Source organism: Chrysemys picta, chromosome 8, assembly GCF_011386835.1.
Source record: "Chrysemys picta bellii isolate R12L10 chromosome 8, ASM1138683v2, whole genome shotgun sequence".
Classification (NCBI taxonomy): Eukaryota; Metazoa; Chordata; order Testudines; family Emydidae; genus Chrysemys; species Chrysemys picta.
This window is the reverse complement of record NC_088798.1, coordinates 11,324,510-11,339,798: the sequence shown is the minus strand read 5'-3', so window position 1 is coordinate 11,339,798 and position 15,289 is coordinate 11,324,510. Positions and strand designations below refer to the sequence as shown.

The 15,289-nt window shown below is 42.8% G+C and overlaps 1 protein-coding gene and 1 long non-coding RNA gene across 2 annotated transcripts in view; one reads left to right on the top strand and one right to left on the bottom strand.

The window, feature by feature from the left end:
* SLC1A7 (solute carrier family 1 member 7) overlaps positions 1 to 5,740 on the top strand; it is an 89,262-nt gene extending 83,522 nt beyond the window's left edge. The window contains exons 10-11 of the mRNA XM_005284831.3: positions 1,306 to 1,405; positions 4,382 to 5,740. Of these exons, the coding sequence (XP_005284888.2) occupies positions 1,306 to 1,405; positions 4,382 to 4,618 (337 nt within the window). The 3' untranslated portion in view covers positions 4,619 to 5,740. The remainder of the gene's footprint in view (positions 1 to 1,305; positions 1,406 to 4,381) is intronic.
* The window catches only part of LOC135973218 (uncharacterized), a 79,040-nt gene extending 64,849 nt beyond the window's left edge, over positions 1 to 14,191 (bottom strand). The window contains exon 1 of the long non-coding RNA XR_010589988.1: positions 13,946 to 14,191. This is a non-coding gene — a long non-coding RNA (uncharacterized LOC135973218). The remainder of the gene's footprint in view (positions 1 to 13,945) is intronic.
* Positions 14,192 to 15,289: the final 1,098 nt, after the last annotated feature.

Genomic DNA, 15,289 nt, shown 5'->3' with positions numbered 1-15,289 from the left:
ATTTTCATGTGTAGTTACTGTAATTGTAGATGTAATTTGGATAACTGCATGCAGGTGCATCTAATTAGGCATGCAAATACATTCGCAAATTAGGCATGCAAATTAAGCATGCATAAAGTGTATGAAAAGTCTGGCCCATAGAGTTTAAATCCACTGTGTTCTATATGCTTTGAAATCTGAGTAGTATGATAGTGGACCTTCATTCACTTTTATAAGCCAAACATCTGAATGATTCTGAATCTCAGTTTTATTATACAAATTCATAAAGTAAGTTACCAATATGATAAAGTTTTCAATGTATTTCACACACAAAAGGATACCTCTACCCCGATATAACGCTGTCCTCGGGAGCCAAAAAATCTTACCGCGTTATAGGTGAAACTGCGTTATATCAAATTTGCTTTGATCCACCAGAGTGTGCAGTCCCCCCACCCCCTGGAGCACTGCTTTACCGCGTTATATCCGAATTCGTGTTATATCGGGTCGCGTTATATCAGGGTAGAGGTGTATTGTCACTTGGAAATAATGTATTAAAAGTAGTTTCGGATACTACCCTTGTCAATGAGTCCTATCAATATTTGTGGTTTTACAATCCATTTTTAAAAAATATTTTTTCTTAGCATTGCTGTGTGAGAGACATGTACAAACAGGGAGAAACAGATTGATTAACTGACTAAACAGGGAGAACACTGAAATTGATCCCAGGATATGAGAATCGTGAAATCTATTATACACAAGATGCTGTCAAATGTACAGAGTCAATAAACTGAAAATATTCTCTCTCATTTCTTTCTGTCCTAGTCTTAAGTGTTACTTGTAACAATAGCAGGTAAGGTGTATTCAGACAGGAGTGTGATATGAGTTGACTGTTTCCCGTTAGTTTGATATTGCTAGGAAAGCGTTGTTATTTGGGTATGTTGTTCTGGAAGACAGTAAGAGGCAAATTGCAGACTGTACTACACACAGTGATCTCCTTATCCAGCATTCTGGGTGCTGTGATTCTTCATTTATCAGGGACCTGCAAGATACTGATTGCCCTCAACTCACTTGAGTTGAGGAACTTGGCATTTTGCAGGATCAGTCCCCAAATCAGACAATATTCTGAATTTTTAATATCTAAATACTCAAATACAATACTATTAATAGAGGCAAATAGCTCACAGATTGTGGAGAAAACAGCAATGCTTATACTTGAGTTGATTTTTTCTAAATATTTAAAGTGTTTAATCGGTATGTACCTGTTGCAGGTCTGACTATTTCTAAGATGGAGCACCTGTCACCTAACACCACTGTTTTGTTTGTCAGAGACAGATTTAGAACAATGATCAATGTCTTGGGAGATGCCCTCGCTGCTGGAATCATGGCTCATGTCTGCAGAAAGGAGTTCACCAAGGATGGTGATGAGGTAAGAACAAGACAAAATGAGTCAGTCTGGAGCAATGAACTCCTTGTCAGTATAAAAATATTTTAAACATCAACTTCTCACATTCATTTATTCTGGATTAAATTTACATTAATGGAAAGAACAAAATTAGGCTATGGATCAAAATGCAAAAGTAGGTAATATTTGTAGCATTTGTGTAAAGGATTTACCTTTTTTAGGAAAGTACAGAAGATACATTATGGAGTTTAAACAATTGATTGTTGCCCTTTAATGAGGGATGATATTTTAAACTCTGGAGGTGGGGAAAGGAAGTAACTCCAAATATAGGATAGCAGTTGGATTTCATCACTGTGCACCATCACCTAACTAAGCAGGTAGTGTCAGAGTCATGGCTTTTTAAAGTCATTCTCAAGAGTATGACCCTACAGTGCAAGGTATTTGTTTGAATACTGTACCACTAGAGAGCCCAGAACACTATGTTGTGGGCTCTATAGCGCATTGCACAAAATGCCATGTGCCACATGTAGGACCCTCAGGAATACGTATATAAGAATTAAATGGGGCCAGGGGTGTAAATAGAGCTCTACAAAAGTCAGAAGTTTTTTCCATGAAATTTTATCCATGAAATTTCTCTTTCCATTTTGGGTGAGTTCACAACTCCCAATGTTTTGCTTTCTTGTGAAGTTTTGGGACAATGCGCTTTTTTTTTTTTTTTTAAATATCAGATCATGCAAAAAGCCACTCTGGCACAAAAAATCAGATTGTGAAATTATGACCAGAAGCAAGATGGCAACCATCTTTGTGCGTGTGCAGAAAAGGGCAAATGAAGAGTATGTTCATGATCACAGTGAATATGGTAGAACAGCTCACAACACCCACTGCTAAAATAATCTTCCTCCCTCCACCACTGCGAACATGTTACTCCCCTCTAAAATCCCTCCACTGGCATCTTCACCCCTCCTACATCACATACAAGCCCCTGCTTCCATCTCTGCTTTTCTTTCCTCTTACTTCTTCTCACAGTCCCTGTGCTCTACTCCCTTTGTTTCCTTCTCCCACTGTTCTCTTGGTGTTTTCTTCCATGCCTCTCCTTACACCTGGAACGCCCACTCCTGGTTCAAAAGGTGACCCCTCTTCATTCAAATCCCTTTCTAAATCAGATTTCTTCCACCAGCCCTATTGCTACTAGTCCACCTAAGTGTTAGTTCCCAATCACTTCTGTTAATTGGAGTGCCCCCAATAAACTTCCTCTGCTCTGCCAGGACAGCTTGTAACTGAGTGGTTCTCTCTCGCTCTTCATGGGGCAGGACTGTGTGTTTTTCTAGGTCTTGCATAGCATCCAGCTCATGCAGAGCTTAACTAAATAATAGTAATAAGAATAGTAAATTATTATTGATCATTTCTCCCATTTTACTGCCTAATCTTTCTGGAGAATCCCATTGTCACTGCTTGATACAATGTGCTCAGAACATTCAGACTTTCATGTTTTGTTAGCTAGGGTCTTATACTGAGAGGTGCCGAGCACCCTCAACTCCCACTGATCACAGGATGGAGCCCTTAAAACTTGGCTAAACTAGGAGCCTTTTTTAAGCATACAGACTAACAGAAACATATTTAATCCATTATGATCATCTAGTCTCACCTTCTGACTAATACTGGACTCCTGACATTTTATTACTGTATTTAGTACTATTATTTTCCTTTGGAGGAAGGTTCTTAAAACTCTGTCCTGGAGCATCGTATTCCATTCAAATATATAACCCAATCCCCCTGAAGGATTGTAAACTTGTTTGCAGGGAGATTTATTTTCTGCTTGGCACTCAATAACCATCTTAAAACATACCATTAGTCGTCTTTATGTTTTGGCTGCACATTTAGTGTAGTTAGTCATATATACCCAAAGGGCAGGTTGTCTCAGCTGCAAGCCCACCTCCTCCCTCTGCCAATATTTGCGTATTGTTTTCCCCATCAGACCATCTTGGTTTCTATTTTAAGGATATTTCAACACATTACTTGTGAAATCAATCAATAAAATCCTCTTTTCCTTTGAAACAGCACAGAGGGAAAAACTTATGTTAGCTCAGAGGTCTAGTAGGTTGGTAACAGGGAGGCAAGGAGGTACCAAAGCATAGACCGACCAATGGTCTATTCAATCTGGTGTCTTGGCTCAGCAGTAGCCTCTACATTATACTTCAGAGAAAGACAAAACCCCTCATAGCATCAGTAGACAATAAGGAGGAGCCCCATGATAATGCAGTATTGTACATGATTCCATCTGGCCCAGACACATTAGGGTTTGTAACCCTTGTAACTTGGTAGTCTAACTGTGGGCGTTTTCCCTACTCATCTCTTTTGAGGATCTCACTAAATTATTTGCATTGATCAAATCCTATGACAATGAACACTGATTGCCGGTTGATTATATGTTTCATAAGTAGTTTTTCCTTTTTTCTTCTTTGCATTTGTTTACATTTAAGTTTCTTAGCTGTCTCTTGTTCATGCAGGAAGGAATAGGGAGAGACAGATTTTTAAAGATATTTAGACACCTAAAGATGCTGGTAGAGCTTCTGAAAATCCCATTAGACATCTATCTGCATCTTTAGGTGCCTAAATATCTTTAAAAATTGGGCCCAGGGTGAATATAAATAGACATTCACTTAGCCATTCATCCCTTTTCTAAGCAAAGAGACATATACTGCCTTGAAGAATGGTTGTACTTCCAGTGATAACAGCAGTTCTGCTGATGGACCAAGGGCCAGATTTACTAAAGTATTTAGGTGCCTAAAGATGCAGATAGGGAACTAGGGGAGGGTTGGGGAAAAGTGCCTATGCAGGTTAGGCACCTAACTCCCATTGACTTTCACTGGGAATTAGGTGTCCAACCTGCATAGGCATTTTTTGCCAATTGCACTAGGTGCCTATCTTCATCATTAGGATGGGATTCATTGCCTGTGTTTAGCAGTGATAATATGCAGCATCTTGCTGTTTCCCACATAGGTGCCATTGATCTGTGAAACTAAACCCATCAGCATTCATCAAATCATGGCTTACCAGAGAAATGGTTGTGTGAAGAACATGAGTGAGTCTCATGGACCAGAAACAGTGAAAGCGTTTCAGCACCATATACCTATACAAGTGGAGCAAGAACTAAACCCAGCGGAGAACCACACAAAGAAATCCAACAGTAAAGACCACTGCGCTATTGAAATCAATGAACTGGAAACAAATGTGTAATTGCTACGTTTGATGGTATCTGATACCCAGTGACCTGGTACCCAATCACTACCTCACAGCTGGAGAGAGGACTCTGTCTTATATGGAAAAAAAAATGTGGAGTTATGGTCAGCATGCTTGTACTGGAGCTAGGAGACTAGCTGTGATGAGAAAAGATACAAGGCTTGAAAGAGATAGGGGGCTTCTTAGGGGGATGATTTTTAATACTGGGAAATTAACCAATGGACAACTTTGGTTCTCCCTGGGCAAACTGATTTGATTCCAGTATAGTATCTGACATTCCTTTTTTGCTTTTTTTTATTTAACCCCTTTTTAATTATTTCTGACAAAAGCCTTTTTTTGCATCTCACTAATTATGAACATGGTATTTATGTAGATGTATTGCTGCCAGAAACGAATTTACAAAAGGTACTGAGAGTGTACTCATTTTGTCTTCTCTTCTACTCCTTAAACAAAGAGTTTACGCTTAGTTTTAGAATAGCACTAAGAAAATTGCCTGATCTCAAGAGGCAAATCTTTTGTAACTAATGCCACAAACTGAAAGCAAAGCAAAATATTTATCTTTGCAAGAAAACACATTTAAAAAGCTATTCTGTTATATACACTTCAAAGATAGGCATCAAACTGCAATATATGGTTCAAAGATGTCTAGATTCTTGCAAAGGACGGTTTGCCTTCTAAGTGCCAGATCCACACAGAATTTTTTAAAAATCTATCTCTGCAGTAGAATCAGTACAATATACCTGCAATGGCAGAACCATGCAAGCCCTAACACATACGCACAGGTGCTAAAGAGTGTTAACTGTTCTCTTCTTTCATTTATAGACTGTTCCACTGTATATGTATAAGCTCAATTCTCACAGCTCTTGACGAATATGCTTCATTCCAAGGGCAGACTAAACACAGACTGGAATCCAATGCAGATGAGTAATATTTGGGTTTTGCAGGGAGTTTGCTGTGGAAACTGGCTTTTTATTTTTCATTATACCGTGGGTTGGACTATACTGAATGTTGTCTCTTTTTTTAGCCATTACTGAATCTTTGGTTACAATAAATTCTGCTGGGTGTGTTACCAATGTTTGCAATGAAGAACATTTTTAAATAAACCCGACATTGTGAAAATAGGTTATCTGTGCACTTCTAGAATGAATGTATTCTTACTTCTCTGTTCAAAGCTGGGATGGGGGGGGGCGGCATGACATGCTCAGAACATTCAAACTTTCATGTTTTGTTAGGTAGGTCTTGGGGGAAAAGGATTTCTGGAAGGATACAGAACCAGGTAGGTACAAAGATCACAAACTATTTCCTGCCAAATACCTGTGTATTTTGTTATTGTTATGCCTGCCACATCAGTTCCTGAAAATCTTTAGCTGGTGCTATAAAATATTGCTGAATGTTGAGATGTCTTCTATGGGAAAAATTCTGAATTTAAACAGTCTATTCAGAGAGGGCAATTTTTTCAGCGCTTGCCAAAAGCAGGGGCATGCACAAGAGGCAGGAGGAAGCAAGGGCATGCCCCTCCCCCCAGTAATCGGCAGGGGCACAGAACTCCACTTCACAAATAATTAAAGAGTAGTTTCAAATATGCAAAGCAAACAATTACTGAACAAGCCCTAGAATAGAACTGATTCATCCAAACTTATCAGAGAATGCCTATGTATTATGAATACATTTGCAGAAATCAGGGTCAATTGAGGAATGGTTCACTAAACCAAAAATGACGCTAAATTGTAACAACCTTCAAGTCTGATCCTCCACTGCCTTGCTCCTTGTGTAGTCATTTATATCTGTGCAAGTGGCTGCAAAATCCTGTCATTCTGAACTGGTAGCTTTTTACACCTACTTGGTACAGGTGTAAGTGACTGCCAAAGGGGCAAGGCAGACCCAATGTTTGTAATGAATAGTTCAGTCATATGGTACCTACTTCTTAGACAAGTCTGCCCACACACCTTGATTCCAAGGTGCCCTGGAGTGCCAGCTAAAAATTGCCATCAGGGTGCCAACCAGCAAAGCCACATGCTACTTTTTAGCCTTGTCTACACAGTGTGTTAGTGCGTGAGACACGCTGGCCTGCACTGGAATTTATACTCCAGCTCGTGTGTACTAATTGGCCCATGTGGACGCTGCCATTTCAAATTTCAAATTAAGTGCACGAGGGAATTTTTAGTGCACATCAGCAGGGTCCATGCAGGCTGGTTAGTGCATGATATGCTGATGCACAGTAGACTTTATACCCCAGCTAGTGTCCACTGACACACCATGTAGACAAGTCCTTAGTCAAATGGTAAGATCTATGAAGGACTGCAAACCCCCACTGCCTGCCCTGTGCCTTCTTTCCTAATCTATCTTCTAGGTATATATAGGACACTATGCATCATAATATCTAGGTGTAGTTTCTTACCCTGTGACGTCAGGATAGCTCTTGGACTATACACATGGTATATCACTCCACACCACTATATAGCTCCCATCATTAAGGCAGCTAGGTGTCTGATGCAAGTTTCCAAAAAAGATGTCCTAATTAGGATCCTACCGTTGCGAATTCAGCTCCCCAATTTTAAAAATATTGTTTTAAACCCTCCTTTGTTAAAATTACCAACACAAAAGTGGAAACAAGACTCAAGACTAGATGTCCTCTTGGTGGTCATAGGGCTTTGAAAGATGGGGCATCAATATCAGGCACACAAAGGAGATCGAACATTACTGCACTGCTGCTGGTTGATTTTATATGACCTTCATCTAACTTTTCTCTGGGCAGGAGATCCATCTTTTTCTTTCCTGGAACAGTCACATCAAATGTTAAGATCTTACCCTGAATGCCTCCATGAGTTCAGAGTGTAGTGAGGCCTCAAGAGACCCAAATCAATCCTAGCATTAGAAAATTGTATAATTTCCACAAAATACACCTCTCAAAAGGAAAAGCTTCCTCACTCAGAGGAAGAAGCCGGTGGTCCTCAGTGAGACTTGCTTACCTAATGAATATCTTTAACCTACATAATGGTTTACCCTCTCTCACCATCTTTCAGTAGGTGGGGCATGGGAAAGTCTTAGGTATGAAATGGCAAAATGGAACATTTTTATAGGAAGGAAGGAAATGTACTTTAAAATGAATGCTCTGTTAGTCATATTGTGCAACTATACCCCATTGATAAATAGCTTAGACTTTGCTTTGAGAATATTAAATGTTTAGTTCATATTATGTCAATGGTGCCATTAAAAACCTCAGCCATCACTGCGGCACATGCCTTCTGTATGTGTGCTGTGACTACTGCCTATTACAGCGATCATAATTCACTGTTACCTTGTCTGTTTGTTGTATTCACTCGTAGTCTCTAATTTTATACTTTGATTGTACGTAAGTTCTTTGGGACCAGGATTATCTTTTCTTTATGTTTGTCCAGTGCATCACTCAAATGGGACCTCTAGAAGTATGTCTGCCCTACATAGTAAACCCAGATCTGCATGACCCATGCCTGCAGACTCATTCTTTCCAAGCTTACGCTTGAGCGTCCATACTGCATTGCTATGCAAGCCTCATAGCTATGCTGCCACCTCCATACTGCATTACGCAGACACGAGTTAGACACTGTGGCTTCTGGGGACATCTCCCAGGTTCTTAGTGCCCATGCTAGCTGTGGCTGCACTCGGGCTTGGTTCATGGTGTACTATGGGAGAACTTGTCTGGTCATCCTGTGGCACAGCCTGGAAATGCTGTTAGCCCATTGGCATATCCGGCTTAGCTATTTCCCCTGCAACCGGAACTAGCAACATGGATCCAGTGCCGGTGGAAGAACGTCTCCTGCTTCTGCTTTCACTCCTATTTCAGCTATCAGGAAGTGCATTTGTGAGATGCTAGTGGACTTTTTGGCAGCATGAAAGGTCCCTCTTGGAGGAGGGTACAGACATGGCATCTGCAAACCAGCTGATGCTGCTCATGCCTGTTGCCATAGCCATAGATTCCCCATGTAGAGCCTGGTGCTGTTGGAGCAGGACCACATGCACAGACTGGTGGGATCACATTCTCATTCAGACCTGAGATGACCAGCAGTGACTCCAGTACTTTTGCATAAAGAAGCAGACATTCCTGGAGCTGTCCAAACAGTTTGCCCTGACCCTCCAGCAACAGGACACAGGCATGAGGGGAGGCCATGCTGGTCCAGAAGCAGGTCGCTGTAGCCATCTGGAAGTTGGCTACCCCAGATTGCTACAGTTCTCTGGCTAATAAGTTTGGTGTTAGCAAGTGGATTGTAGTGGGTCTATCAATGAGACTCGTGTGCCCATAGTTTGCCCTCCCAAGGAGCACGTAAGTACATAAACTGGAAAGGGTACTACTTCATCAGCATGCAGGTCCTGATCAACCATTGGGGCAGATTCATGGTCACCAATATGGGATGTGCTAGCAAGGTGCATGATGCCAAGGTTTTCTGGAGATTGGGCCTTTACCTTCATGGACAGGCTGGGACATTTTCCCTTCCAAATGACATTGTTATAAATGGAGTCTCTGCCCCCACTGTTATTCTAGAGGATCCCATGTATCCCCTCCTTCCATGGTTTATGAAACTGCACCCTGATCTCAGACGCCCTGGCAAAAGAAGGTTTGACTACATGCTCAGTAGCTGTTGGATGGTGGTGGAATGTGCATTTGGTAGAGTGATATCTAGCTAGCCGTACCTTCAGGACCATTTGGATGCCAGTGTTGTCAGTGCTATCCATACTATCGTGGCCAGCTGTGCACTGCATAACATCTGCAAGGCCAAAGGTGATCCATTTTCCCAGGAGTGGACTCATACTGCTGCATTGCTGGGATGGAACACACAACCAGAAAGAGCATCTATCATTGCTGGGGCAGGATCCACTTGCACAAGGGAAATCAGGGATGGTCTGTGCTCCCACATATTGGGTTTGCAGGGTGACGTGGAGGAGGGGGAGTGACATAATGTAGTTATCCCATGCTTCAGCTTCAGGGCCTGGGTCAGCTTAAGAAGTTGATAAAAACTGTTCACGTATTTCCACATACAGTAAAGGACTTTTGCATAGGAAGGTTTTTTTATTTATTTTGTTAGGAGTTTTATGAAAACTGTTAACAAACTGCAGCTCACAGCTTATGGATTGCAATGATGAAGTTTCTTTCTCCACTGAGGACATTGTTATGCAGCATTCTGGGCTCTGGGCTTGACACATTTCCCAGGACCCAACTGAATTCCTTGTAGAAGAGGAACATAGAAAGGGAGTTCCCTGAGGTGCAGTTATCATCCTGGGTTTGGTAATAGGCAGTTTGAAGGCACTTGATCACTCTTGCTATTGATTGTTGGCAGTCCGGTAGATCCTCTAGCATCTCTGAGATACTTTTGTGCACTCTTTCCAAAGTCATGGTGTCACGTTATTGACTTGAACTGGGACCGTATAGAACATGGTTGCAACCAAGGTCCTGTAGTGGCACCAAACATTGTATAAAGGGGGGTCAAATAAGGTGTCCAAGACAAGGTTATAGTTTGCTGGTTATGATTATGCTATCTGTATATGTGTATCATTTTTGTAGTTGAAGTTATGAATATTGGCTCTATACTGTCTGTATTTCAAACTTCTGCTATTCTTCTGGGTGCCATCCTAGACAAGTTGGTTTCAGCTCTGCCTAGCCTGCTTGATGGCCCGTTAAAGACCATCAGCTGTACAACTGACCCATTGAGATACGCCTTGTAACTCAGCAAAGTATGCAGGGACGTACCCATGTGACTCCAGGCTCCATTTTGCTGTAATTTTCCACAGTAAGGACAAAGAGGTGTTCTTACATCTGGAAAAGACTATCAAAGGCTAATGCCTCATCTCCATCTTGTCTTCAATCCTACTTCATATCTCTGGAGGAACTTTGCTACAAATGGAAGTTCTACACAAAGGACCCAGCAGGGGATGTGCTCCAGAGACTTGATCTGAACCTGCAGTTTATTCTATCACTGCTATACAAGCCTGAACCAAGAACTTTGCCATTACTGTATGTAATTGATTACATTTAACAAATTCTAGCTCTCATCTATATCTTTTTCCTTTTATAAATAAACCTTTAGATTTTAGATTCTAAAGGGTTGGCAACCACATGATTTGTGGGTAAGATCTGATTTGTAGATTGACCTGGGTCTGGGGCTTGGTCCTTTGGGATCGAGAGAACCTTTTTTCTTTTACTGGGGCATTGGTTTTCATAACCATTCATCCCCATAACGAGTGGCACTGGTGGTGATACTGGGAAACTGGAGTGTCTGAGGGAATTGCTTGTGTGACTTGTTTTTAGCCAGTGGGGTGAGACCAAAGTCTTCTCTGTTTGGCTGGTTTGGTTTGCTTTGGTGTGCGTAGAAACCCCAGCCTTGGGCTGTAACTGCCCTGCTTTAAGCAATTTGTCCTGAATTGGCACTCTCAGTTGGGTCCCGCCAGAACCAGCATCGTTACACATGGGTCTTGTGCTCCTAACACCACAGTTGTAACAGATTCTGACTGTGTTCCTCTGACTCACTAGCAGTGCACTTGATATAAAGCTTCTTCTTATTGTTGGACATAGTTAACACACAATATGGTTAATTGTGTTTAAAGTTGAGCAGCTCCAGCTGAAGGTGTGGACTATGGGGTGGGGCCAGTGATGAGGGGTTTGGGGTGCAGGACATGGCTCTTGGCTGGGGCAGGAGGTTGAGGTATCGGCTCTGGGGTACAGGGTCTGGGGTAGGGCTGGGGATGAGGGGTTTGGGGTGCAGGAGGGGACTCCAGGCTGAGGCACGGGAAAGGGTTAGGGGTCCCGGTGGCACTTACCGCAGCTTCCAGGAAGTGGGCACCAGGTCCCTGCAGCTCCTACGTGCATGGGTGGCCGGGGAGGCTCCATGCGCTGCTCTCGCGCCCACAGGTGCTGCCTCTGCAGCTCCCATTGGTCATGGTTACCAGCCAAGGGGAGCTGCGGAGCTGACGCTGGGGGCGGGGGCAGCACACGGAGCCTCCCTGGCTGCCCATGCGCCTAGGGTCTGCAGGGACCTGGAGGCCGCTTCTGGGACCTGCACAGAGCTAGGGCAGGCCAGAACCTGCCTTAGCCCCGTTCCGCTGCTGAACAGACTTTTAATGGCCTGGTTGGTGGTGTCGACCAGAGCTGCCAGGGTCCCTTTTTGACCGGGCATTCTGGTCGAAAACTGGATGCCTGGCAACCTAGTTAAAATTCTAATAGAGATGAGGCATGGATAGTTTTTAACCTAGCTGTAGCTAGTCAAAGTCAACCCGAGGTGGTGGGTATAGGGTTGGCCTCCACTAGTTACATTAAGGTAAAAACTACAAGGCCTTGTCTCCACTAGGATTTTATATTGAGTTAGTGATGGACTGACTTGACTTAGGCACCTTAAGCCAGGCGAGGGTTCACAGCTAACAATCCCAAGCAGCGACTCCACCCAAGCCTGTCAGTGAGGTGCCTAAGACTCAGATAAATGTTAGCCACGTATGGCCCAGATCCTCAAATGTACTTAAGTTCCTCTCCTTTCCTCTCCATTTTTCTCCTGGCTAATTTAGATGGCTCCCTGCTCAGTTCACTGGCTTCTGAGAATCCCGTTTTAGGCACCTAACTCTCCCCCTACAATGCATGGGGCACCTGGGCTCCGATCTCAGGTCTGTGAATTCCACTGGGCAGCAGGGCATCTAGTATTTAGGCACTGCAACCCTGAGCATTGCAATGCCTGTGTGCCCTTTGTGAATCTAAACCTTAGTCTCTCTCTGTCTCAATTTCCCCATCCTGGCCGCCCGTCAGTCACCTTCTGCTGCCACCTGCCCCTCTGCTGTGACCTCTGTAGGTCAGTCTCAGCAGTCTGAGCAGAAACACTGCCCCACCACAAGTGATTTCAGCTCTTATTGAGTACTTAAAATAACAAAGGGCTCCTAATTAAGCCTATTCAGCTCTATCTTTAAACAGAGGAACAGGTTAAACCAGAGCAGGGACCGGGAGGGAGAGTCCACATCTCTTGGCTGGAACACCTGTCCCTACCCCTCTTACTCTCACAGGAATCTGGGCGTAGCAAGTTAATTTCAGCTGATGGTGACCCCTCAATCGGGACAAGCTCAGCACAGTTCTACTCCCCTTTAATCATACAATGAACATAACATTGATAGCAACATTTCACTACCCCTGCATTCAGTACTAAAGTGATTTGTAACCCAACACCAGCCAAAGCTGATCACTTGCAGCTACACAGCTCCTGTCTGCTAGATGCCTATGCAGAGTAGGTGTGTTCATGTAAATACAGTTTGCTCTTGAAGTCTCTCCCACCCCAAATAGCAGTCAGGGGAGAGTTCATTCAAACCCTGCTTGCAGGGACATTACATCTTTAGCATTTTTTCCCAGAGAAGCGTATTTTAATAAGATGGAAAAAGCAAGGGAAGCAGATTTTAAAATGTTTTATGTTCCATTGATATCTCACATTGCATCTACCACAAACACTGTAAGAGCTAGAAGAAAAAGCAAAAACAAAAAGAAGAAAATACCAATGTTTAAATGTTTCATTATGATTTCACTGGTTCTAGTGGTTTTATTGGTTTTTACTACTAGGCTATTAAAAACATGTGGAAATTACACAGAACCAAGTCAAACTAGACATTTTGAGCCCTAATCTGCCAATCTTCTGTTCCATTTAAATATGTTGAGTGTTTTTAATCTTTGGTGGCTTTATTTCTTGAAAACATAGTTAAACTCAAAATGCAGAGATTTGTCTAGTTTGCTGTTGATCAATAATTTACTCAGCAGAAATACATTGTTTTAAAATGGACCTTGCCCCCCACTCAGGGTTTTATACAGGAATGACTATATCTACATCAAATTAATCATGACATGTAGATAATAAATAAACCGAATGAAGCACACAAATGCGTATTAGTGGAGAAAGGCCCTATTTACAAAGCTGACAGCCAAATGTTAACTGTCCCAAAATTTGGGGCAGGGGATTGGATCCATAATTGTGGTTGGGTACAGTTCAAGTTGTCATTATTTACACATTAGAAGATTCAGAACGTGATTTCTCAGGGTATGTTTTCACTCAGGTGATCAGTACATGTAGGAATGCATAGCTCCCAAATTGCCAGCCCATGGTTACGGCACACTGTTTCCATGGCTACAAGGCAGGAGTGGCCTTCACCCCAGCGTCTGTGGTTTTTTTTTTTTTTTTTTTGCGTTGCCACAGCTGGTGACCTATTTCCCTTAGAAGGTCCTCAATATGAGCGACCGGGACAACGACACATGATCGCTGCCGTATAATCTTTTGTAACTCTCTTGCGTGCTCCTTCTGGGCAGTGGAAAGTCCCCCCCCCCCCCATACTCACGAATCAGGGGCGGCAAACGGCCGCGGGGGTGCACTCGGCGTATCCAGCCGGTGAGCAGGGAGTTATCACGTCGGGGTCACCAGCTGTGGCGACGACAGAGGAAAGGAAACAGAACGCCAGGTCTGTGGTAGCCAGAAAGCCTTAAAAGCCTCAAGCCGAAAAACCTCCCAGGAAAACTTTCCTGGGGTTTTTATTTTTTCTACCTCTCTGCTTACAACACTTCTAACTGGTCACATTCTTGCGCATAGGGAAAGCATACAGTGTACAACAACATGAGATAGCAAACCCATATCTTGTGCACGTGAAAGCCAGCTGCGAGGGAGACAAACAGGCCAGCCAAGAAGTTTCCCAAAACACAGACGCTGGGGTGAAGGCCACTCCTGCCTTGTAGCCATGGAAACAGTGTGCCGTAACCATGGGCTGGCAATTTGGGAGCTATGCATTCCTACAAGTACATGAGTGTAAGTGCAAACAGTCCAGGTGCAAACAGCCACACTGCAAAGCCATACCAGAGTTACTGGGTCCTCACTGGTGTTGCACTCACCTGCGTGTGTCACTAACTGTGGGCATATCCCATTGTGCTGCAGTAAACTGACCTGCTCTGTGATTCTTTTTAAGAGAACTGTGGGAGAACTTGTTTGTCCTTCTTGGTACACAGCAGGAATTGTGGGAAGGCATTGGAGGACTATCAGCACTCAAGTGATTTAGCATATACTGCAAAGTAGGTGGGCTAACAGCCTCAGTGAAAGCTTCAAATAACTTTTAGCCCACAAACCCAGATGAGCCTTCTAGCCCAGGTTGAAAGTACCACTAAACTCGGTGAGAGAGTTTTGCGTGCGGATAAGAGTGGGATTAGGGACAACACCCAAGTAAGAGCCTGAGTTAATTCTGCAGTGAAGACCTACCCACAGGTTTTTCTCTAAGGTTGCCAGGTTGTCAATATAACATGCTACCACACCCAGGGTGACTCAAGCACGAGATATACTAATTCCTTCATCTGTGGCTGAGAGACTATTGCAAATTTAATCTTATTTACCGATTCAAAGCAACATCCTTGACATTGCCATAATCTCACACTACAAATAGATTTTGGTATTTCCATCCATTGTATAAAACAATTTGAAAACCTTAGCATCTGTTTTAAAAGCATTTAGAATGAGGACATTTTAGACACAGAATTTGGTGTTGGTCTGTTTAATGTTCTTGGACATTCAAATTGCATTTGAAGATTTTTTTTAGTGGAAACACTTTGTATGACTGATTGATTGTACGATACATTCAATATCCACTCCCTCCATATATAACTCCAGCTGGCTGACTTCATAAATGCATGACGATGAATCA